This window comes from Orbicella franksi, chromosome 13, assembly GCF_964199315.1.
Source record: "Orbicella franksi chromosome 13, jaOrbFran1.1, whole genome shotgun sequence".
NCBI lineage: Eukaryota > Metazoa > Cnidaria > Anthozoa > Scleractinia > Merulinidae > Orbicella > Orbicella franksi.
Genome location: NC_138157.1, coordinates 15,964,822 through 15,989,956, shown reverse-complemented (window position 1 = coordinate 15,989,956; position 25,135 = coordinate 15,964,822). Strand labels below are relative to the sequence as shown.

Sequence of the window (25,135 nt, the reverse complement as noted above, 5' to 3'; positions counted from 1 at the left end):
ATCATTTGACTGGTTTGCGAAATATTTGAGTTCTGAGTTACTGCGGGGTTGCCTTAATTTTCTTAAATTTGTTATGATGATTATTAGTGAAGAGAGCAAGAGTCTCTCTTTAGAATTAGCGACGAAGAAAGGGTACCTTTTTAGCGGAGCTCCGGCGACCCGAAGGGCCGCCAAGCGGAGCCCCATACTCATATAGGAGAGAAAAAGAAACCCATGAGTTGATTTTCTCATGGTTATCATGGCTAGCGGTATTGCTCGTGGGCGCGTATGCACGACGGCGACGACGACGGATTTGCCCAACATGGCGGCCATACTCCAAATAATAGATTGACAGATATGCGACCTTGGTTTACCGTGTACTTCCTTGATATTGGACATCCACGTTATGATCAATTGACACCTGTCAAAACAAGGTATCCGCTGACCAGTATCACGTGACCATATCGCGGGCCCAAGTTTACAGCTCCTTGAGGTCACGTGTTTTTTTGGAGTTGACCGCCGACCAAGTGCTGGTTATCGATTGGATCGCGGGCTAATATTAGGTTAACTTGTTGGAAACAGGGCAGGATTGTTCGGAAGCCAGTTAACGCTGACCCAGGATTAAAAGTTAACCAAAATATAACTTTTTCTTCTATACAAATGTTTTTTGCTGTTTTGTTTTGTGTATAGGGTGATTATTAAAACTTAAACCAGAAGGCCAAACGATATACAGAAAACCTCACCGCAAAGTTTCAAAACTCAAATCAAAATTCTACTTTTTTCTGGGTTAGCTTAATCGGGCTTTGAACAACCCGGCACAGGAGCTACGCTTTTAGGCTGGCCTAAATCTATATATTAGCAGTATACAGCGATCTAGTCGCGATCGAGGACTGTATGACTGTCTCAACTTTACGTTACGAATTATTTGTTGTCATCGAACACATTTGTTGACAGAATAACTATCAAACTAACTAGCTAATATGTCGAGTTTGTTTCGGACATTCTAGCTAGTAGAAATTTAAAAAAAAAAGCGTTAAAGGATCAGTTCAGCACAGAGTTTAGCTTAAGATAATTTTCCGCTTATTGAAAATCTAGAAAACTTTGCCGAGTTGATAGATTCGCCAGGATTAAGGCGCTCCGATGATAAATTAGCATTCTCGCTGTCCACCGGGACTCGCCGAGTTTTAGTTAAGGTCATTCCACTGAAATAGAACCTACACTGAGATTTTCGTCAAACTTTGCCTATTGACTGTTTTATTGTAGGAACTTAAATTTGGAAATAAAAATGAGGGGCCCCCATGTTCGTTTAGGAACAACAGCTCCTTGTTTGTACCATATAAATACTGACAATAGCACCATGATTATAGCCACGATTGCTTGCTAAAGTCACGTTTCCGACGATTGTTTCTTGCTCAACACTGAGAATTGGCCCATATTTATTTTACCTTGAGAAATTTATTACTCAATTGAACACAACAGAAAAAAATGGTAGGTCACCATACCGGTTTTCGAGAAAATGACGATTTACCTCTATGGCGAGGTCCAGCCGTAAAGAAAAAGCCGCCATTTTTTAATGCGCGCGCTAATCACGCGTGAAATTATGCGCAGTAGGGAGCGCAATGCAATACTGGGGAATAACCTTAAAAGTATTTGTCTTTAGTCGAGGGATACAGGACTACAAGGAATTAGTTTCTTCCTTTTTAGAGCGGGTGAAGTTTCTGCGCCGAGACAGTGCTATGGTAGTTAGTAAACATAGCTTACCTCCAAATGACTGCGCAGTGTCTGGATTGTCTGATACGGCAACAGAGAACTAACAGTGTGAAAAAAGGATGAGTGTTTTAGATCTAAAGCGATCACAATAACAACAATGAAGCGAAACTCACAGGCTTACATGCTTGACAAGTTGTTGAGAAAACGGCTCAGAAAGGTCAAATAAAATGTCCCTACTTAACTTAACGTTTGTTTTTCTTTTAGTGGTTGATGCGCTTCTCGTCTGAACAAGTTTGTAGAACAGTACGTATTGTTCTAAGAGGTATTGTTTGGCGGTTTGTTTTTTCCTTGATTTTTCCAAATGGTTGATGGAGCCTTCTTGATCTTGTGCCATTTCGAATTTATCAGTGGCAATTTTAAACCAATTCGGATCACACAGCGAGCGAAAATATTTTTCATCGTTCAGTATTCCAAAGAGTATACTAACTTGTTAGTGAGTGAACATTGCAGTTACGGGTGATTGCGTTTGTTGGGCAGTTGCGGAAGGAAACAGCCTTTGTTTGAGTGTTGTGTTCTTGCTCAGTTTGCATTCGTTATTATATTAGCAGTAGTAAAGAGAACAAATTTATGTTCAGCATTTAATACAGGATGAGTGAAAATTAAACGAATGTATAAAGCTAAATTGCTTGAAATTGTAATCCCTTGCACGTTTCAATCGTGATGGTGGCTTTATTGAGCGAAATTATATATTTCAAGAGACCTCTTTAGCTTGGGCGGTTTGTGTTCCCATTACAGACCTCGTGATGATACTCTTGAGAATTCTTGCTTTCAAATTTTTAAATAGTCGCATGTATTTTAATGAATAATTTTAAGATGGATAAAAGAAAAATTATCTAGAGAACATTACGTGGTCTACAATGGAAAAAAAAAACCGCCTAAGCTAAAGAGGTCTATTATTTTCAACGCAGTGAAAAAATCTTTACCTATTCTAAGAACTAAACAACGCAAGTATTCACAGATAATCAAAGTGGCGATTAAATCAAGAAAGATTGTCTTAGTGTTTACATGATGCAAGGAAATCCAGTGTTAATTTCGCTTATAGAACGAGGAATGTTTGACTGTTGATTCCATTTTGAGAGCTTAAGTGATTTGATGAGGAATATTTTACCGGTCGTGAATTCTGAAGTTTAGCCTTATTTTCAACAAAATGACAAAGTCATTATTTATTCGTTTCATGAAATAATTTACGTATCCACAACTAACCAAAGTGGCGATTAAACTAAGAAAGTTTGCGTCATTTTCCTGCACTGATAAAACAGGTACTTTTCATAAAAAACGACACAACCCTTAGATGTGTATAAACATTACCTACTCATAGTCTTACACTGAATGTGCCAAATTAATATTGATTTTTATGTCTTTTACAATATCAAGAACTGTTACAAAAAAAAAAATTATAATGCAGTTTATTCCTCAAAAACGTTGCAGGCAAACAATTATTTGCTCGATCATGGATGTTTCCAGTTTGTTTTACTCGTGGCAGACAACGATTCAATGAATTAATTTATCTTGAATATTATGTATGTTGAGCCTGTGGAGCTTGTTTATCAAGAACTCAAATAGACCGTGAACAAGCTGTTTTGTCTTCTTTTTCTGATTTTTGAAATACTACGACTGCACATAGTTTTGTGGTTTCACCAAAGACTTGTGAAAATGAATTCTCTGTCTAACACGCATAAATGTTCTTGGTAAAGTTGGAATCGAGTGTAAAGCTCAATTTTTTTGGAGCAGGAAAAACGTTTAACACAATAACAAAAAGCTACAGCAAATAATTAAAAAAATCTACAACATGAGTCAAACAATTCTCGAGCATTCAATATCGGCATTAGACTTCCCACAAGTCGACCTTTTCTTAATCCTTCCCGTGTTCATCTCCCTCCAGCGGGGCAAGGAGACAATTTTGAAGCGACGAAGTCGCGTGCTTTCAACGGCTAAACCAACAGGCCACGGAGAAGTATTATTGGGAGAGGATTTCTAGAAAGTCTATATCGGCAATCTCACTGGTCTTTGTCTGGAGCGAAATTTTTGACTTGTTACTTCCAACATATCTCTGGAATTTTTAGAAGACGTACAAAGCGATTTAGTTTTAAAGCAGCTTACCCTGAAAATACTTAACGGTCAACAAATCATCTGGTCGATAGTGGATGTTTATCGTTTCTTTTCATTCAGTGGCAGTCATAAAGTCAATCAATTAATTTATCTTTAATGTTTCTGGGTTTTTGAGCCTGTTTCCCAAGAACGCAAATAGATTGCCCTCGTATCCTCTTTCTCATTTTTAAACCAAAATTAGCGATACAATGATTAACATTGAAGTTAGTTTACCGTGCTCATTTTCTTGTCGCTTACTAATTCAAGAGTAATTATTTAGTGCTTTAATATATGCGTTTGGTATCACACGCACTTTTTGAGCTGTTTGAATAATCAAGATAAACTAAACTCCACCTTCAGTCAGTTAGCTTTTCTAATCTAAAGTAAAATGAGTGAAAAATGTGTCATTACAAGTCGACCTTGAAGCTAAGTCGCGACAAAGAGAAGTCAGGAAATTCTGACGTAGAAAGGACTTTGCCGCGAAAGTCAGTTCTAGGCGATTATCTACATTCCCATTCCTATCGATTACCTTTCGTCTCACACTTATTACCTTCACTTTTTTCTCCCTCTGTTTGCTTTATTCCCACTCACTCCGTTGTTTTAAATAAATAAAATAAATATGATAATAAAATAACTTTATTTACATGTTTACTTAGTGTCAAGTGTATTCAGAAATGGTCTATTGTAGTGGGTCCATTTTGGTGATTTAACATAAACAATAGCCCTTTTGTTATTAGAAGCGCCGAGTTTCCGAAGCTTAGCGAGGAAACTTGTGATCATCGGAAAAATTGTCGGCATGACAAATTAGCTACCTTAGAGGAGTGAGGAGTGTAATTTTTGTTATCACAAGATCAATGTCCACCGGGGGAGCCCAAAGGGACACTTGACCGGCTGATCGAAGACACTGTAAGTAAGTAAACAAATGTTGCAAATAGAACATAATTTATTAAGAATCCTAACTGGTGGGAGGCTGACCAATTGGCTATTTACACAACGCGCTGGAGGAGTTGAAACTCTTTGCACCATTTCCTTCACCCTCCTCTTCCCTAAAAGCCTTGCCCCAAATGCCTGGCATTTTGTCCTCGCCTTAACTCCCTCACCAAAGTGCCAGTCCTAGCTGTTTGTTTCGCCTTAGTTTCCCTCGTCCTTCTCTTCCCCTTATAGTCTCGTTCCATTCACTTGTCTTTCATTTTGTCTTGCCCCAAATTCCCCTGCCCTCTCCTCCCTCTAATAGCCTCGCCTCATTCTCTTGCCTTCCTCTTTGTCTCGTCTTTTAAATTCCCCCGCCCTCTCATCCCCTTTTAGTCTCGCCTCATTCCCTTGGCTTCCTTTTTTTCTCCTCCTGATTTTCCTTCCCTCTCTCCTTTATAGTCTCGTTCTAGATCTATTCTCATGTAAGTTACAGTTTGTTTCGCCCGAATTTCCTCGAAATGTTCTCTCCTTTATGGTCTCATCCCAATCACTTGGCTTCCCTTTTGTCTCACGAAATTTCCTCGGTCCCTCCTCCCCCTAATAGCCTTGGCCTATTCATCTGGCTTACATTTCGTCCCGCTGTGTTTTCACTTTCGGCGGATATTTCCCCACCTCTCCTACCCTAGTGCGGGCCCCAGGGTTTTACTCAGGTGAGCAAGACCCCGGAAAGGATAACCTGCATGCAGAAAGCTTAACTGTAACAGGGACCAGAGTGGATCATGGAAAAGAGGGTCGTGATTTCTCTTTTACAATGACATTAAAAAAATACCAGAAAATTTAATTTATCAGTGTGGTAAAGAATAAAAAATTGACGATTTATAACCTTCGGATCGGAAATTTTTTCTTTTTTCCCACTTGACATGACTAAAGGAAAATTGGATCATAGTAATTTAAACTTGAGTTTCATGAGGAACATACGCAAACACAGTAAAGTGTAGTTAAGTAACGCCATTTGTTACGAAATTTTCTTAAAAAGTCGCTGATCATCAACATCTTACTGCGTGCACTGGTGAAAACAAGCTTTGGGCCTCAGTGATTGCTGAGATCTGAATAAACACAATCATTCTTTTGTTGCTGTTGTTGTTGCTGTTCTCGTTGCCACGCACGGAATAATCCCACGCGTAAAAATAAAAAAAAGAAAACCGTTCATTCTTCTTAGAGGGCCTTGATGAAGTTGAACAGATACTTCAGATAAGACGTGTTTTTTTTTTTTTAATAATAGCAGAGATCTCAGGCCTGCAAAATTAAGTTATAGCTGAGAATTGGGAGAAAATTAAACTGATAACTTAGACTAGCAGATTATGTCACCCAGACCCTATTCAAGATCATGTTTCTGCAAGTAGAATTAGTGTGTTCATTCTTCTTGGTTTTGTGCTTATGCCAGTGCTTGTGTCGCTGCCGTCCTCACTAGCTTATGCTTATGCTTGTGATTATTTTGCTAATGAAAGCTACACCTAAAAAGAGAGAAATAACCGCCTTTTTTCAGGTAACAGCACATGAGCGCGTGCGCGTAGAAAACGTAAGAGATTTCCCTCAAACTAAGCTCGATAGCGAAATAAATGCTCATTTTCTCTTAAACGAGCATGGTGACCCCCAATTTGTTTTTGAGGTATTTGCTAAGAACAGTCTAATAAAGGGCATATTTGAAGAAGAAAAAAGTTTGATAGTAGAACATGACTTTTTTGGAAAATAGTTCCGTACTGGGTGTATTTTGGCCAAGGCGAGGACTTCAAGCTAACCACGGAACTGTCCGAAAAATTGCAATATTCCCACTACCAGGCAATCAAAAACGCCTTAAATGAAGCAATACTGCTTATGTGAAGAACTGAAGCTTTGCTTTCAAGATAAAATTTTGTCTTTCAAGTAACCAAGACTTGAAGGTGATTTGAATGGTATGAAGGTGATTCGAATTTTTAACGCGCAACCAGTAAAAATACCCCATTTTAAAAATCTGCTGACGCGTAAACAAGCACGATGACCCCATTTTTTATTGCATTTTTTTAATGTTCATATCATGAATGTTAATTATGCCAAATTTCAAAAAAAGTTTGATAGTAGAACAATTTCAAGGGAATTACCTTAGGGCGGAAACGACATTATCTCCTGACGGAAGCGCTCGTTCCTAACCCCCCTCGAGGTGGGCTGGATAACTGTATTATCTTCGTCCGCCATCTAAACCGTTAAGAAAACGAGAGAAAAATGACAAAGTCAGATCGAAAGAGGCTGTGGAATTTCAGTACATTTTAACGTGAAAGTACAAGATGGGTTCCTGGTAATTTTAAAGATATCAGTTTTAAGGTGAAACACGACAACGCAGACCTACCATTCTCAATATAACCACCTTTCCTTGTTATGTCAGCGTAACTGAACTCTCTTTTATTTCTGTTTCTTTAAAATGTAGATCACTCTGTGTTTGTCACTCTAGAATTTTCACTTTACTAAACGATGGTTTTGCTCCAATATATTCATAGATTTGCATGGATACTTTCAAGAACTCGCGAATTCGATTGCAGTAAGAAAAGAAACTGCAAACTCAGAGCACACGCTTCTTCAGTTCTGGGGTATTCAATTACCTCTTTTAAGTCGTGGATACGCGAAGCGTAGAAACGACTATTAGTATGGGGCAAAATATGCAAACGTGTCACTCACTGAGATGTAAACTTTTGGCCGATAACATGGAGAGCCTGGGTACGACTTTTCTCCAAGATTGAGCGCGGCCATTTTGGTTCATGTGTTTCGCTTTTGTAAATATGTAGTATTTTGCCCAGGGCTTTTGCTCACACGTAGATGAAAGCTGAGAGAGGTATTTATGACTGTGATCATGTACTGGTCACAACAGCGCGGTAGGCGAGGTCAAAGAATTGTTACCAGTCAAAGTCAGGAAATGAGATCGTGTTTACCAGAGGTGGCTCATAGCTTTTTTCTTGGGTAAGGCTTCCAAGGTAAGCCTAAGGTAGCCTGTTTCTGTATTGTGTTTTTTTATGTACACATCAAAATTCTGGCGGTGCTGGTATCTTAAATTCGAAATTAAATCCGTGATTTAATTATTTTGTATTTTAAAATAAGCTTTAATTCACTTCAAGCAAAAAATTCAAATTGCTTAATCTTTTAATTTTGTTGTTCTTCACACTACATTTCTTCTGTATTCTATGCAGTTCGACCAGAATGAGCATTTCTTCAGCATCGACGATCGAGTAAATATGCTCTAAAATTTGATTGATAGATGGACAAATTAGCATTCAAGAGATTGTGTAGATCTAGTTTTTGTGAGAGAGATTTACTGTCCAAACATGTCAAACACAAACCATGTCAAACAAGCATAGTGGCTGGTTATGTATGTATAATCTTATTTTTGGTCTAGAAACGAGATACATAAGCAACTGTAATCAAAACTTGAAATAGTTTTGAATATTTCTGCTTTGCTAGTGAAATGAACACAAACAATTCCCAAGATAGGAATAAAATAATGTGATCTCGAGCTGTTTCCAAGAAAGAAGCTGTTGTTATTTTTATTGTCTACGTTACAATCTGCAATACCCTTTTTATTTTGTATTGCATCAAGCTGAGGGGACTCCCTATAGTTGACTCAAGGTGCACTTTTAATCAGGCGGTAGGTATGACAAAAAGGCAGGGATTTTAAACATGCATTGCTCATTTACCCACGAATAGAGAAGTAATGAGTCTACTGTAGATATGTGAAAGGGGTTTCAAGTTTAAAGCTACATGTCTATAAAAGGGTAACCTGTTCTGAAAAAAAAACCGCACTATACAAAAGGGAAAGTATATTACCTTGGGGCAGAGCCTCCTTGTGTAAAACTTGGTAAGGTCCCTTTTCCCAACCCCCTGGGCATAGTTACGTGGAGAAAACTTATATAACTGTGAACAAAATCATCCCCTTCACTTTGGGTTCAAATTCGATAAAACCTTTTTGGTACAAGATGTAGCAGGGGATTTCATGGAAGAGTATCATTTTCAGCCAGGCTTTTTCAAGTGGCCCTTTCTGGGAGGAATGCTGAAAACTGTTTGAAATGATTCTTGTAATATTTGCAGAAATACTTTTCTCTCTATTCCCACTTAACAGCTAGCTAAAACCAAATTGTTCATGTTTGCTTTGCCTGACTAATTAAAATATTTATATACATAAATTTTTTATTATTAGGCAGGGAGACCACTACAGCCTAGCCAATTACAGTGGATCTGTGTCCCGCTAAAGTAAAATTGTGCAAAATATTCTTGGCATTCTCAAGCTGATTGTCTTAAAATAATGAATGACACCATGGCATCATGTGACATATGTTCTGCATAATTGCAATACAGCCTTTTCATAATGCAACACTCGAATGTTAACTTAAGAAGCGCCACAACCAAATTACCTTGACCCAAAATGCACTGCTCAGTGACTCACCAATATTATACAGATGATGACCAACAACTCTAACTGGGTGTTAATTTGGGACTGGTGATTAAGGTGAACTTTTATTTAATGGCTTTGTGCAACAGACTGTAGAAGTCCATTGACACTACATGTACAAGTTAAGGTAAAAATAATTTTTTTCCAATGCCAATCAAAATTAATTAATATATTCCATTTTAAAATTTATAAGCAGTCTGAATAAACAGCCTGTAATTTGATTTTTGTTTGCTTGCCTAGTTACACTGCACATGCACTACCTGAGCGTTCAAAAAGGCTTTCAAAAAGTCATTTCTATAAACTAATTATAGATCAAGTAAATGTATGTAGGCAATGTATCAACGACTTCTTCATAGTTTCCTTTGATTTGATTTGATTTTCATTTCCCTTTAACTTTATGCTCTACATCGTTCTGGAAACTGACTTTGTTCCTTAGAATACCTGATTTCAGAAGTTTATCACAAGCTTTTTTTTATAAACGTTCCTACGTTGGTCCAGATGGTATCTAGGAAAATAATACTCCGAAAATATGACAAAACGTTCTCCCTAGTTCTTTCTCTGGTAAACGAGTTTCCAGCCTGAGTGAAAAGTCGGCAAGCACATTTTGAACATGGTTGCCTGTTGAATGCAATCCTCTTACAGTTAACTTAGCATAGTTGATACAGTTCCTACCTTGTTCCTGTTGCTATCAACTGAAGGAAAATGATGCATCAGCGATGTAACAGAACTTTTTATCGGTCTACAGTGAGTGAGTTCCATGTGAAAACAAGTTTTGCCTATGTTTACTTGTAAAATGCAAAAATAAGACCAGCAGAATTATTGGCTGGTTCAGGTTTAAATCGACCAATGACATGGACTCCTCCATTTTATGTATTCTTTTCTTTGTTGTCAAGATAAACACGTTTATACACGTTCGAAGTTTAATTTAACAGACCTGCAGCCTTATTGGTTACATTTATTCTCAATCAACCAATGAAATAGACTCTTATTCTAAATATACTTTCCTTTGAGGTAATTATGCACGTGGTATGACAGTTTGCAAATTTAGCGCTAGCAAGAAAAGGAAGAAAAAACAATTTACTCGTTGAAATCCACTTTCAAACTGACCTTGGTGGGAAAGTACTCTTTGCAAAAGAGCGATGTTGATGAAAGTGGACAAAGTTCGAAAATTCCGAATTCTCGTAGTTTTGTTGGACCTCCCGGCATGTCCATTTGCCTGGAAGTTTTTGCGTATCATCTTAATTTTGCTCCGTTTTAGATCAATTCTACCTTTACGAATTCAGCAATATTTCGCCACTTTCGGAAAATATTCACAGTTTTTGGATACAGTCTAATCAAAGTTGTTAATTTAATAAGTATAGATAAAGAACTTTTGGACTTGAATTTTTCACGTCTTAGGTTTGTTTTTTTTTTTTCTTTTCACTCAACATAGATGAAGGAAAATTGCACCTTAGTAATTGAAACTTATGTTTGTGACAAAAAATTAACACGACAGAAACGTTTCATTTTAAAATAAGCATGTGCATGGAAAGAGAAGTTCTTAACCTGACTCAGAAAGAAAATACGAAGTTGTTAAATTGCACCAAAAGTGATTCACATGAAAGGGACTTTCTCCGAAAAATGAATGTATTTTTGTATGTTTAAAGTGTTTCTCTGCACCGAGAAAAGTAATTAAAGTAATTACTAAACACTGAACTCAGTTGAATAAGAAAACTAAACAAATTACCTCTTAAGTAACTCAGCGTAACAGCACAGACTAAAAGGTAGAAACGAAAAGAAAAATGTGTGTAAGATGTAATTCAAAAACGAGCGAAAATGTAACTGCAAAATGTAAAAATGTAAAACTTATTGAAAGTCCCTTTCATGCCAAAGATTAATAACTAAAATGATAACTTACATTGTCAGCTTCTTGTATCGTTATTCAGGCTAAGCCGCACACTACTTCTCCTTTCTTTGTTTAATGAATTTCTTGTAAGATCAAGTTTGCCAAACAAGGTAAATTCTAATACGTGATGCTATCGGTCAAAACACTTTGTTTAACGTTCAGTCATGGTTTTGTCCAATAGAATGAAGCCTTCCATTCTTGTTCATTTTTGTTTGTCACGTTTAGTTTCCTTACTACTGATGAAATTATCATAACATACGCGAAATTACGAGGAAACTCGTGGTACTTACATCCCTTAATATGAAAATTTTCACTGTCTCCGTTTGGTTTGAAATTAAAAAACAAATGTCAGTCTTGAAACCAGATTATAACGGCAGTCTTAGACCCAACTCAAAAATCTGATAGAGTAGTCAAGGTTTAGCCTTTTCAATTCTTACACTGATGTGATTCACGTTTTTTTTTTTTTAACTAGAACGAACATTAAACTAGAATCATCAAGAGCATGAGCAAAATAATAAAGTATCTTGACTCAGAAAACAGGCTGGGGCTAATTATCTAACAACTTATCTCATTCTGTAAGAATCATTCTTATTGGATGCTACTGTTTTGTGAGCAAAGGAAAACTTTGCTTATAGGTTCGTTCTTTCTATTTTGAATCTCAAATTTAGTTTGTTATTTAAAATACTCGAAAGAAAGCTACTTGACACATTTTGGTCTTAAATTAATTTTTTTTCAGGGCACTAAATAACTGAGCAGTCCTTTTCCGAGAGTTTGCCATCTTGAATGTAATAATGCAGGCGTCTGTTCTAAGTGATCTTATTTTAAAGCTCGTGAAAATAATTCATTCTTGCTTACAGAAACAAGAATTGGTTTAATGTGAGCATATGACCAAATTATTTATATGTGAAATGCGATTACTTGAATTTGATAGTTTCTCCCAATCAGTTTTGGTGGAGCCAAACATTAATCATTTTCTATTTTCATATAACTAAAGACAAATTTTTAGCTCGACATCTGAACATTTAGTAAACTCAATTAAACGTATCTAAATATATTACCTTTGAAGTAATTAACACAGCGTTTCACTTGGTTTTTTCAGCAGAAACAGCAAAAAACTAAAATTTAGAAGAGAAAAATAGAGTCAGTGAGGGTTAACAACAAATTAAAACGAACAATGGTCTGAAATAAATAACCAGAACGGAATGAAAGCTTACATCGTCAGCTTCTTGAATGCTTGAGATATGTCGCTTGACAAAATTGGAGCTAAATGTTTTTCAAAGCGAACAAACGTTTGCTCTTCTTTATTTAAAGAAGTTCTCGTTAGAACAAGTTTGTGACGCAATGTGTAAAAAATTAAAAAAAAAATCAAGGTTTATTCTAACGGGCAGTGTTATTTGCTAGAACGCTGTTTAGTTTTGAAAGATCCAATGGGACGAGGCTTTATATTTTTGATGTATTTCTTCAAGTTTGATTTGTGAGCGTTAATACGTGCGAAGGTAAACATAATCTTCTGTCAGTTTTTGGGCAAACAATAAAACTGATTTCCCTAAACTTAAAACAATTATTTTCAAAACTTGAGCTTAGAAAATGTATTCACTAACAGAAAACATTGTTGCATGAGTCAGAACTCGATCATCTTTCATTCTTGATTCAAATAATTGAAATGAACGAAACAGAAGTTTGACTAAAAGATAATTAAATCATTCTGAGTATCATTAATGCCCTTTCAATTAGGAAAAGACCCCTCTCTTATCTGTACTGAAATGGCAGGAACATTTCTTTATGAGATAATGTTATTAACGGCCAGTCAGTGTATCGAAATTTCCAAGTCTTGGATCGTTCCATATTGACTGAATTTTTGGCAGCAAAACTGGCACACTTGTTTGTTAACGTTTCGCTTGTCACTGTTATTTTCCATTCCAATATCGATCAAGCATAACTATAGCCTTCAAATTTCTAGTAAGTCTACAAGCTTGATCACCTTGATGGGTCAGCTGTAGGGGCATATTTATGGAATATCTTGACTCTCGTTCTCTTGCACCAGTAGTAATTAAGTTGATCTTTCGGGCCTGTATGTTTGTTATGGTTCAAGCAAACTGTAAGCAGTCCATGTTTAATATTTGCACTGTTTAATTTGAATTTGCTAAGGCCTTAGAGCAGTATTAAAGAGATTGGGCATTCTTCAAGGTGGGTCCCACGGCAGCTTTTTCAGTTGAAGGCGAAAACGAACTCGTGTGTAGAGGCATGTTTTCTATCTAAAGGATGACTTAATTTTAATAGCGAAATTATGGTGGTTATCAAAATGACAAAAGTTCATCACCATGTGTGCGAAAATCTGAATATCTAATTCACTGTCAGAGCAAACTCTCGTTCTTTCATTCATATACCAAAAGTAATTTCAAGATAAATATATTTTCAAGTGAAAGTGTTTTAATCCGTTAAAGAATCGAACGGGACGAACTCTTAATCATGGCTATAGTTCACTAGGATTACGAAAACAGTAATTAAGATTAAAACTTTGATTGTGCATAATTCTTATTAACGACATTTTTTTTTTCAGTCATCTTAAAGCCAGATTTTACTTACTAAAACAGATCATTGGACGAATCTAAAGACAGAACATTCTATAAAACTAAAATAAGGACCTTTTGAAGTGGAAAAGGCAAATTTATCATTAAAGCGCACAGTATAACCTGAAAATTAATTTTAATTAGAATTATCAATTATTATTATTATATTGTCCAAGACAAAATGTTCCCTCGCGTTCAACGGAATTTCACGCGACACCGCGAAAATAAAACTCCTCTAAACTTCTAGAAAGTGCTGAAGTAAAAAATAGACTGTATCTTATTGATATTGAGTTTTACGGACTAGACAGAAGATTGTATTCAAGGCGGTTTGCTTGGACATGTTGCATCGAACGCTCGTATCAGTGTGTTCGTCTTGTTACTGAATGTAAAGAACATACAGACACTCAATTTGGGTCACTGGAGAAGATTTTAAAGCCTGGTTTTCAACAAGCGTAAGCACAAGCGCAAGCAATAGGGATGACCCAAGTGAAAACGAAATTCGACGTAAACAAAAGCACAAGTAAAATCAGCCGAACCTTCCAAACTGTTTAGGCGCGAGGTTATAAGGATCCAATGATTTCATTGGCTAAACATAACCACGTGTGGTAAATATGAATTATTATGTTTGCGCTTGTCCTTGCGTCGCTGGTGAAAACCAGGCTAGCTTAAGTGGCCAAACATAAAGTGTTTGATTTAGCTTCATTGTTTTTACTGCTAGATGGAATTTTCTTGATCAACATTCGCTTGCCAAATATCAGTTGTAAGTTAATGCTCTTACCTGCCTACTTAATGTTCAGCTGGAGTTCATACGATGACAAGAATTGCTGGCGATAAGGCCATTAGTGATCCCTGGAATTACTCGATTATGATCGCCTTTAAAACTTGTCGTTCGCGTATGAAATCTCTATCACGTTCCGGATTACTCTTTCCCTGAAAAGCAAGTAGAAGCCATGCGCCATAACATCGTCGATTTCTGTTTGCCCTTCAGATTTCCTCATGATAGGAATAACACGAAAAAATCCCGTGACAACGAGGGAATTTTTCATAATTCTAAAAGAGCAAAATGTTTGCTTGACAAAGTTTTTCTTTGACAATATTTTTTATGACGCAAGGTTTGTGTTCCTTCCAGTTCCTTATTTACCATGCGTCCATTGTTTTCAATAGTTCATTACGAATACTGACGTTTACGTCATACGTGTGTACATGTATGAAAGCTGTTCTCCGTATCCATTGAAAAAGGTTATGTTCGTTTGTATTTGTTTTCTCAACTCCAAACGTCAAGTTATGTTCAAATCAAAATTAGTGAATGATACAATAATTAACAATGAAGTTAGTTCACCGCACTCATTTCCTTGTCGTGTACTAATTCAACAGTAATTATTTCGATGGTAAAGTCCTTTAACATATTCGTTTGATATCACACGCACTTTTGAACTGCTTGTCAAGGACATCAATATCTAGATCACTTTGATATATTATTCAAAAATAGAACTGAGTGATAGATGTACGTTTACAAGTCGACTTCGAAGCTTAGTCGGTGAGTTTCTACGAGGCTTACTACGAGGGAAGAAGTTAAGGGCGAGCTACTAACGAGGACATCGAGCGAAGAAAGCAAGCCAGAAAAAACTACAAAAGAAAGGACTTTGCGAAAGTGTAATTCAAAGCGATTATTACTCGACCTGCCCTAACTGTTCTTTTTTCCCCCTGTGTTAGCTCCATTCCCACTGAGATTCCCTACCTACTGCTCTCATCTTCTCCTCCCTCACTTAACATTACGCCCACTACCTTGTGTTACTTTTTGTCCACTACTATTACCCTCGCCCAACTCCCCTAGTTTTCTTCTTGTCTCGCCCCAAACACTGTCCTCGCTGTGGGTCACGCTCTAGTTTCCCTTGCCCTCTCCTCCCCCTTGTGCTTTCGCCCCGTTGTCTTCGATATCATTTTATGTCTCGCCACAGTTTCCTGACCCGCATCCTCGTCGCCTTCTTTTGGCGTATTTTTTGTCTCGCCCCAGTTTCTTTCGCCGCTCTTCTCTCTCCTACAGTCTCACCCCATTCTCTTGCGGCTTAATATTTGTGTCGTCCTAGCTTATTACTCCCCCTTTAAATCTAACTCTTTTCTCCGGCCTTACTTTTTGTCTCGATCCAATTTCCATCGCCTTCTTTTCTCTCCCCCCTCTTATTCTCATGGTTTACTTTTTGCCTCTCTTCAGTTTCTTTCGCCCTCTCCTCCCTCTTATAGTCTCACCCAATTCTCTTGGCTTACTTTTTGACTCTCTTCAATTTCTTTCGCCCTCTCTTCCTTCATGTATTCTTGCCTCATTCTCTTGGCTTCAATTTCCTTCGCCTTATCCTCCCCTTACTGGTCTCTTATCTTACAATTTCATAGTTGTCTCGCTCCAAGCCGCCCTGCTGTTTCCTCCCTCCTTTTAGTTTTGGCCTATTCCTTCACATTACCTTGTATGATATATAGTTAAGACTATAGGTTAGAGAAAATTTATCGAAAAAAAATAGTCAAAATCAACAGAAATCGAATGAGTCAAATGATCATCTGTTCTCTGTCCGTTATCGTTTTCTACCTAAAGAAAAGAGTGACTCTTGGAAAATTTCACACCCAAATAGTTTTAAGAGTCCGAATTTGTACGTACTTTAAAAGGATCAAGCCGGATTGAATGTTGCTTAATTTTCCTGGTGTTTCTCATATATAAGCTTTATTTAACAAATAAAGAAGCCTAAACCGTGTGATACATTGTGATAAAACTCGACGGGCATTTGAGAACACGCCTGCGACTCGTGTTTTCTACATTTCTCGAGTGTTCTCAATGTCCGGAGCGTTTTATCACAGTGTAATACACGGCTTAGGCTTCTTCATTTGCTTTATGATATAGAGGTAATGTGGCCATAAACAATAAAACCCGCTTTTTCTTTGTTTTATACTCTGATAAAACATGGGTTTTTGACCATTCTGAGCGCGCGCAGGGTCCTATCTATATTACAAAGTCTGATAAAACATGGGTTTTTGACTAATCAGAGCGCGCGCAGGGTCCCATGTATATCATAAAGGTATATGTGCTTCAAAGGCAGATATATAAACACCACCGAAATGGATCAGCCTAGGAATGGATTAATTTACGCTTTTTGAGCTATGTTAGTCTGAAATCGGGTGTAGTTTGAAAAAGATCTGCAAGACAGACATATTTAAAATCTTTGAACAGAATTTTGAAAAGGACAAGGAGCAAAGTGAAAGACAAGAGAATGAGCTCTTCAATTCACAATGAGCTCTTCAGTGAAATCTCTTCAGGGTGTGTAAAGAACAACAAAGTAAGTCACATCTTTACCACTCTCACTAACGACATCGACAACCAATGTTCGTGTACACCTTTAATTTCATTTTCTGTTACATTTGTGCACCTTTCTAATCTAACGCCATTTCTTTCTCGTTCCCAGCTAAACGTTGAGCAGCTTTGTTGGGTCTCCACGTTGTTTGGCACAGGGAGGGTTGCACCAAGCTGGAGGATTTTTCTCCCAGTAAAGATGGCCAGCCGTTTGAACAGCTTTGTGGTAGACGTCTGCACCAAACGTTTTACACCTCTTCACTTTATCAGCCAGCTTCTTCAGCAAATCCGACACAGAAGAAAACAAAAAGCGTTTTCCTTTCACGGAGTTCTCGCACAGTTTGTACATGTCGCGTTTAAACGCGTCGTCACACTGCGCTTGGTTCCATCCATAGTGCTCACCCTGTGAACCGTGCAGATAGTTAGATATAATTCAAGGTCCCGTCCACACTACGCTGGAGAAATTTGGAAACGGCATTTCCACTCTGAAAACGCATCAAATGTGTAAATGTTTTCCGTCCACACTACGCCGGAGAAGTTTACAAACGCGTCCATCACCGGTCATTTTGGACTGGGACTGGGAAATCACATGATTGTCGTAATGTTATCGTTTCCGGTTTTCAAAATGTTTTCCGTCCACAGCTAAATCGCAAAGCTGGCGTTTTCAGATTCCTTCGGTTTGAGGCTAGGAGCGTCTTAGAAAAGCTCCGTTTTCGTGATGCGGAATTAGTGTCGTCGGTAGACCTAAGCGCAGAAGTAAAGCTGTGTTTTCAAGGTTCTCCGGCTTAGAGTGGACATTACCTATACTATTGTTCCTCAGTTATCAAAGCTTGATGAAGAACGAAATACAAACAGCGCAGTAATAAGCAATGCATCATAAAACAGCGCATATTGTACAACGGAACATACATTTTGAACGTTGGGGAACGACTTTCAACATTTATATTGGTAACGAGAACCGACGCGGGAACCTCAGGGGTTATTTAAAGCTCAGTCCTTCTTTGACTAAACGTATATAACTTATTGTCAAGCGTTTTATACATGAGCCTCTTGCTCGGGTATGGAGGGAAACCTCGTCCCACTCCTTATTAAAGATTATTTCTTATTAATAAACTGATTGATTGATTGATTGATTGTTTATATCACTTGATATTCCGTGTTTTTATAATTGCTCTTAAGAGCCACTCTACCTAACCACCGCGTGAGGTGCGGCACAAGGTCGGAAAAATGGACCCCTTGATATTTCGTCCAGAGATAACCTATGGTATGCTAAGAATCGTGATATAAGTCTTAGGTTCTAGAGTTCTTACATTTTTGAGAAAATTACGAAAAACCGTCCACAACCCGTGAAGCCGAAAAATCACAGAAGTGAGGTCAAATTTCACGATCAGATAATTGAACTCGCGTGAAGGCGCATAGCAAATTATGGGTTTCCTTAGTTTATAATTTTATTTAGGAGGTATTGCTAAGTTGCTTTGATGATATTTTAGACTTACAATTGTAACTCCGAATTCCTGGAGAGCAAGCGAAGAGAAACGAAGTTTCTGGACTTTGAAAATCAAAAATTCCATACCGTTTCCAAACATCTCAAAACATATTCGGTATTATGTAGAATTCTTTCAAAATTCGATTCTGGCAAGTACAAGAGCTGTTTTTGAACATGATATAATTTTTTTCTTGGCAAAAGTTATTTCTGAGGCGAGCGACCCCATGCAAGTTGACCCAATTTGACCTTTAGAGGAGATTTTATTTAATCAGGAAATGTAAACAATTCGACTAGCCTTAGCTCGCTTTCTGAGCAAACCATTGAAAAACCTTGCCATTTCCCATTGAAACTACCCAGTAAACCTGAGATAAAACTTCGATGGCAGCTTACCTTCCAAATGGGTGTTTGAAGGCAAATAATTTTGATGTTCTTCGATAATATTCCTGTGTCTTGCTGCCGCGCTCAGCCACCGGCCTTTTCATACGGCTACGGCATTTTCTAAGTGTCACCTTTCTCTGGCTTGTGCAATATTTTTGCAGGACCTGGATCCATGTCTTGCATATAAAGCATCTTCTGGGTATCTATTGAGTTTTGTATTGAATATTTCTAACGAAAAGAGGCAAGAAGTGAAGGAACTGATTGAACTGAAAAATAGACCCCGATAGATGTCACGCAGTCTTTCCATCTAAGTGATCACGTGCCGCAAATACATCTGCGTGGATATTTTTGTCTTGCTCTTGTTCATTTCTTCATTTTCTTCCTTACTAGCATACAATGTTTTCGTTTTGGTTTTTTGTAACTTTTTTATTTGTAACCACAAGCCTATTTCGAAGGAGAGTTCTTTGTATGCAATACTTTGAATCGGTGTATGTACACGCAACACATTTATTTTTCCCATTTTCTAGTGACTGTGCAACAAGCTAGAAATCCTATCTAGTTTTAGCTCCAAAAGTCAAATGCCTGGGCAGGTCCATTGCTAATGATTTCGTAAAGCTAGATTAAAGGGAATAGTAATATATATATATATATCTGAAAAAGGGCTAGTTACTAGCCGCAAAGCGAGTTTTGGTAATTTGTTTTAAATATATTTACCAATTTGCCCATGGCAGGTGAACACGCAAATAGGTCCTCTTCGTGGCGCATCTAACTTTTTAGGAATTATGTTCAACAAGATACTTTTTGATGCAGACGTAGACGCACGCTTTTATGTGATTCTCGAAAACTATCCCTTTGGAAACTGAGAATGATTTGCTTTTGGTTTCGCGCAAGACATATTTCGCATGTTTCTTTTCGTACGAGCAAAGAGCTCGTAAAACTGTTTTGAGAGTTGCCATCGAGAGAGATCTAAGTTTAAAACAGATTATTACCAAACGCAAATAGATCTGTGGCAAACGCTTTGTTTACCTCTTAAAAAGTCCTAAATATAGAATTCTCACGGTGTTCGAGCTATATATTATCTTTTAAAATCGAACTTTTCGATCACTCGCCCGATAAGCGAAGCTAGCACATGCGAGGCTCCTAACTTCTTGAATTCGGCAAACCTTATTACGCGGACAAACTCCACTGGATTAAAATCTTTACAACTTTACAAAGATATGTGCAGGACAATGGGTTTAGGTCTTTTGAACAGTGTATTGTATAACCTTGAGCGCTCACTTTGTCAAAAAAATAATAAAAAAAACACACTTCGAAATCAAACGTTATCTACAATTCGGCTTCCGAGTAATTAGGACGCATGTGTTTACCTCTGCCGAAGTTGAGTCATTTGCTCTGCGTCATCGGTTGAAAAATTGGAAGATGAATAGAAATTGCTCGTTTCAGCGGCTAGTTGGTGGCCAATGCGGTCAAGACCCTCGAAGCACTAAAGTCCAAGATTTAGTTCCCTTGCTAACTTGTAACAATGATATATCACGCCACAAAAGCTCGGTCATATAGACTTTCTTCTTAGAATCCATCATACTAAGATGCTACAGGAGATTTGTATAAGTTTGCGCTCTGCAGGAAATTTGTTTTCCGGCTTGCGCCCGCGCAATTTTGTTTTCAAAATCTTCCAGTCCCACCCCCCCACCCCGTCACTTTAATAAAAAAATGGAATGGGCCTTCCTTTACCTCAAATACATTTTGTTTTCACTCGCTTTAAATTCAAAGTTAGCACGAGGGTGGGGTAGGGGACTAGGGAGGAGTGAATAGGGTGTGGTTATGAACTCTTGGCTATTTCCACTACCCACTGAGCTGAGCAATAGCTGAGTGCACTAAGGAGAAAAACGGGAACTTGTCCCCTTTTAACCTGAAAGAAAAACGTATTTTGAGCGAAAGCAATTGAGTAAATTACTGTATTAAATATTTTGAACAAAAGACATGAAAAAGTCTTGTGTATGTTTATATCATGATGGAAAATCTTAATTAAATTGCTGCAGTAGCCATGTAATAAACCGTTAAGTGCATTGCGTGCAACATCAGCAAAAAAAGAAATTGTCTACATAGGAAAACTTCTTTCCCCCTCCCCCGTCAGAAAAAAGTTAATCACTTGGTCCGGAAGTGACGAAGGAAAGATTGCGTTACACTCACTAGACCGAGATTTACGTTAGATTTACGTCTTGCGCTTCAACCTCGTTCCCAGGGTCTCTTATCTTACCGCCCCCTGGCTCGCTCCAGGGGGCGGTAAGATGAGAGACCGTGGGAACGAGGTTGCTTGCGCTTACGAATTTTTTTATTATACAAGAAATTAAATGAATATCAAGAGGTTGCTCACTGAGAGGTAGATATTGCAACATATGGATTGATTTTCCGGATAAGTGTTGCACAAGCTTAGCCTGGAACCGGCGTAGAAGCTCGATGTCAAGATATGACCCTAAATTATAAAGCGCGGCGGCAAGAAATCAATGGAAAAACTAACTGAGAATATCAAAATTATTTGCCTTCAAACACCCATTTGGAAGGTAAGCCGTCATCAAAGCATTATCTCAGGTTTACTAGGTAGTTTTAAAGGAAAATGGCAGGGTTTTTCAACGGTTTGTTCAGAAAGCGAGCTAAGGCTAGTCGAATTGTTTACATTTCCTGATTAAACAAAATCTCCTCTAAAGGTCAAATTGGGTCAACTTGCATGGGGTCGCTCGCCTTAGAAATAACTTTTGCCAAGAAAAAAATTATATCATGTTCAAAAACAGCTCTTTTACTTGCCAGAATCGAATTTTGAAAGAATTCGACATAATACCGAGTATGTTTTGAGATATTTGAAAACGGTATGGAATTTTTGATTTTCAAAGTCTAGAAACTTCGTTTCTCTTCGCTTGCTCTCCAGGAATTCGGAATTACAATTGTAAGTCTAAAATATCATCAAAGCAACTTAGAAATACCTCCTAAATAAAATTATAAACTAAGGAGAACCATAATTTGCTATGCGCCTTCACGCGAGTTCGATTATCTGGTCGAGAAATTTGACCTCATTTCTGTGATTTTTCGGCGTGACGGGTTGTGGACGGTTTTTCGTAATTTTCTCAAAAATGTAAAAACTCTAGAACCTAAGACTTATATCACGATTCTTAGCATACCATAAGTTATCTCTGGACGAAATATTAAGGGGTCCACTTTTCCAACCTTGTGCCACATTTTTTCAATCTCATTCGGTCCCTATAGACAGTCGCTCTTAAGCTCCCTGTTCTTGATCTCGGTCATTTACGAAGCCCCAAATAACATATGTGAAACACAGCTTGATATGTGCCCTTTTACAACGTCTTATCGTATCCAAATTCGCAATTAGCCAATCAGAGGCCGTGTCTACTGTTCTGATATCCTACGATATCAAGTCACTGACCTGATAAGGCTACGATATGATGCTCACTTGGCCGAATTTGGGTACGGTAAATACCTAACAGTACCTTCTTGGTACGCTTCGACTTCAGGCCCGTTTGGTCTTGCCATAGGAACCATGGCTCGACCAAAACTCGCCTGATATTCCTCCGAAGGTACGATCATATAGGTATAAATATTGCACGAATCAGCAAACTCGTGCTGAATCTTACACAGCTATAGCAGACATCGTGTTTGACGCAGGCTGGAGTGAAAGTCTTTTTGTAAATGAACGGAAGGTTAAACGGTACACTGCAACCATTAGTCTTTATGTAGCAGTTGGACTGTGACGTCACTTCCGGGCTCATCAACAGGATCATCAGCAAGATGGTGGCTAGAATTGGTACCATTCTCATTTCGACTCTATTAAGAGATGAAAGATAAAAAGATAAAAATTCGACATTTTTAAATTCATTGTAAATCCATCTGGCGCCATTTGATAGAGCGGACTAAATGTCTTTCACCTCAATGAATTCTGCAGTAGGAAGTGTTTTGTGGTATCACCGCTAGTTTAGCTTCGAAACGAATTCCGCTCATTCAACTGGTCAGACAACCTCATATATTTCAGTATCTTGCGAAGAAATTCTAGTTTTTCTCAGAAATCACCTTATATTTCAACTGCTTTCAAGTGTCCGGGTATTTATAAATCCGAACAAAACCTGATGTTGGCCTCTGGTGTTTTAGTTCAAACTTTAAATTGTGTAAGTATCTTACACCCTCTGCACCCTACCCCTTCTGTTAGTTCTTTCTTAGTGATAGTGGAATATAGTTCGTGACTAAAAAAAAATAAAACGTACACGCGGGACACAGTCTCGATGATATTCCTGTAATTTTGGTCAATACCGTGCTTAAGGTGTAACTGTGCATAAGATGCTCCTCAGTAAAAACGAATTGCAAAGGGAGAGCAAATTGAGATTACTTTTGGGGGATTTTTCCAAGATGTAACTGACTAAAGAATTTGAAAAATTAACGTCTACTTGACTCATTCAATTTGACTTCTCAAACTCATTAATAATTCATCAAGTTTTGACAATGGAAATCATGACCGTGACGGTGTTTAGATATCTGATCTAAATTAGCATAGATTTTTACGATTTTATTTCTCCGTTTTCTCCTTAGTTTTAGTTTCGATTGAGAAGATATATCAAACACTCAAGATAGTGTTTGAGCGCATTTCCAAACACCTAGAAGTTCGTCAAATATACTCCTCTGCACGTCGTATTTTCAACTCTCTTCTCGGTGTTTGGAAATGTGGTCAAACACGGTCTTTCGTGTTTGATATGTTACAAAACATTATAACACTCCTTTTATAACTTCAGTGCACTTACATAGGGATTTTTAACAAAACTAAAACATTATCATTAGGTTTCCATCGGTGAAAATATGTTTCTAAGGATTGACGTTTGGACGTTAATCGAGATAGCTTATAGTGTCCCCGTTTAGAGCTTGTTATCTAACTTCAAATCTTTGCTTACCTTGTTTAGTGAAAATGAGAAATAACTAGTATACACTGTAAAATGATTTTCTCCTACTAGTACTTACTAAAGCTTTACATGTTGTCTGACCAAAGCAATTTCTGTAAGCCTTTCAGGGAAACAAAACGTGTAACTTAAAAATTGCATTGTGTTTACATACTTATCTTCGAATTCTTCACTGCCCCTCGAGATCTTCAATCTTTGGAAAGCGGTAACTCAAAAGGCGATATAGCGTGATAAACGAACTCGTTTTATATTGCAGGGTTAGCAATTAACCGATACATCCATGTCTCTCACTGGTTAATGAGCTGTGATAGCCTCAAGCACACGGACGCCTCAATTCTCTAGTACCACTTCAAATATCATGTGCGTGCTATTCCATTTAGAATGATAGAGCCACTTTAAACGATATAAACAGTGCTCCTCGCATAAATAAATTCCGAAAAAATTAAATGCTTATCAGCTGGGCCTGTCAAACACATTTCGTGATCATTTTTAATCCCACACCCAAATTGGCAAAGGTTTAAGAGACATCTTTTGACGACACCTTATTCATCACGTAACGATAAGAAAGTGCCTTCGATTGAATAGACTATATTTTTTGCCACTGTCTTTGCCTCAAATGAAGCTCTCAAAAATAAAATTTCCAATAATGGATTCCTCTTTTGGAATAGTAATCATTACGGACCGGATGGGTAACATTTTTTCCAGATATACTAAAAAATTCCCCACACAAGTATGCCGTGCAAATAGAATCCTGCGCTCTGGTTCAAACCAAGTTAGCAGCTTTCCGTTACACATTCTCACCTATTATTCTCACCTATAGTTTACATATTCTCACCTAGACTTGTATTTCCGGGAACTGTGGTGATTTAAATAGCAAACAAGTCTGTAAATATATATCATTCGACAGGCGCCAGGTCAGAACTTATCAGGACAATATCGCCCCAATTTTTTTTGTTCCAGTTGTTTTGTCGTACGACTATGACAAGTTTATTCAAAAAAGTTTTAATTCACCAAACTGTCGGCGAGACATGAAGGAGTTCTCAGAGGTCAGGGTGACTGTGGGAAAATTTATCTTTTTTATAATGACTTGAAAATTAAGCAAACGCACGAAATTAATTTTATGAGCAGTCCATCTTAGGGGTTCTTATTGAAAAGTTCAGACCGCATACGAAACCAATCAGATTACTAGATAATATATATATCGTGCTTTGAACAAATTTTAATTAGCCGTAGTTGACACGAATCGTGGGTGTCACTGAAAATTCGTGTTTTTATTAAAGTTATATTGATATTTGCAAAGGCTTTGGTTT

General features: G+C 37.7%; 2 protein-coding genes across 3 annotated transcripts in view; both read right to left on the bottom strand.

Annotated features, from left to right (window-relative positions):
* The window catches only part of LOC145464767 (uncharacterized), a 57,517-nt gene extending 49,766 nt beyond the window's left edge, over positions 1–7,751 (bottom strand). The window contains exon 1 of the mRNA XM_081448558.1: positions 1,741–7,751. The gene's annotated coding sequence lies outside the window, so the exon portion shown is untranslated. The remainder of the gene's footprint in view (positions 1–1,740) is intronic.
* Positions 7,752–17,003: 9,252 nt separating this feature from the next.
* Positions 17,004–24,782, bottom strand: LOC145464764 (uncharacterized). 2 transcript variants are annotated; one of them, XM_081448554.1, is made up of 3 exons: positions 24,661–24,782; positions 22,518–22,707; positions 17,004–17,412 (listed from the first exon to the last, which is right to left on the bottom strand). In XM_081448554.1, exons 1-3 carry the CDS (start codon positions 24,723–24,725, stop codon positions 17,122–17,124), a joined length of 546 nt encoding a protein of 181 aa, XP_081304680.1. In that variant the 5' UTR covers positions 24,726–24,782; the 3' UTR covers positions 17,004–17,121. The 2 variants fall into 2 exon arrangements, with proteins under 2 accessions (XP_081304680.1, XP_081304681.1); XM_081448555.1 differs by having other exon boundaries at positions 23,980–24,738.
* Positions 24,783–25,135: the final 353 nt, after the last annotated feature.

Excerpts from the sequence above, each read along its gene's own strand:
- LOC145464764 (XM_081448554.1), bottom strand. The coding sequence starts at position 24,725 with ATGATATATATTTACAGACTTGTTTGCTATTTAAATCACCACAGTTCC. Across the intron at positions 22,708-24,660 it reads TCCCGGAAATACAAGTCTAG|AGTCGAAATGAGAATGGTAC; the intron begins GTGAGAATATGT and ends ATCTCTTAATAG. Across the intron at positions 17,413-22,517 it reads ACGATGTCTGCTATAGCTGT|GGTGAGCACTATGGATGGAA; the intron begins GTAAGATTCAGC and ends CACGGTTCACAG.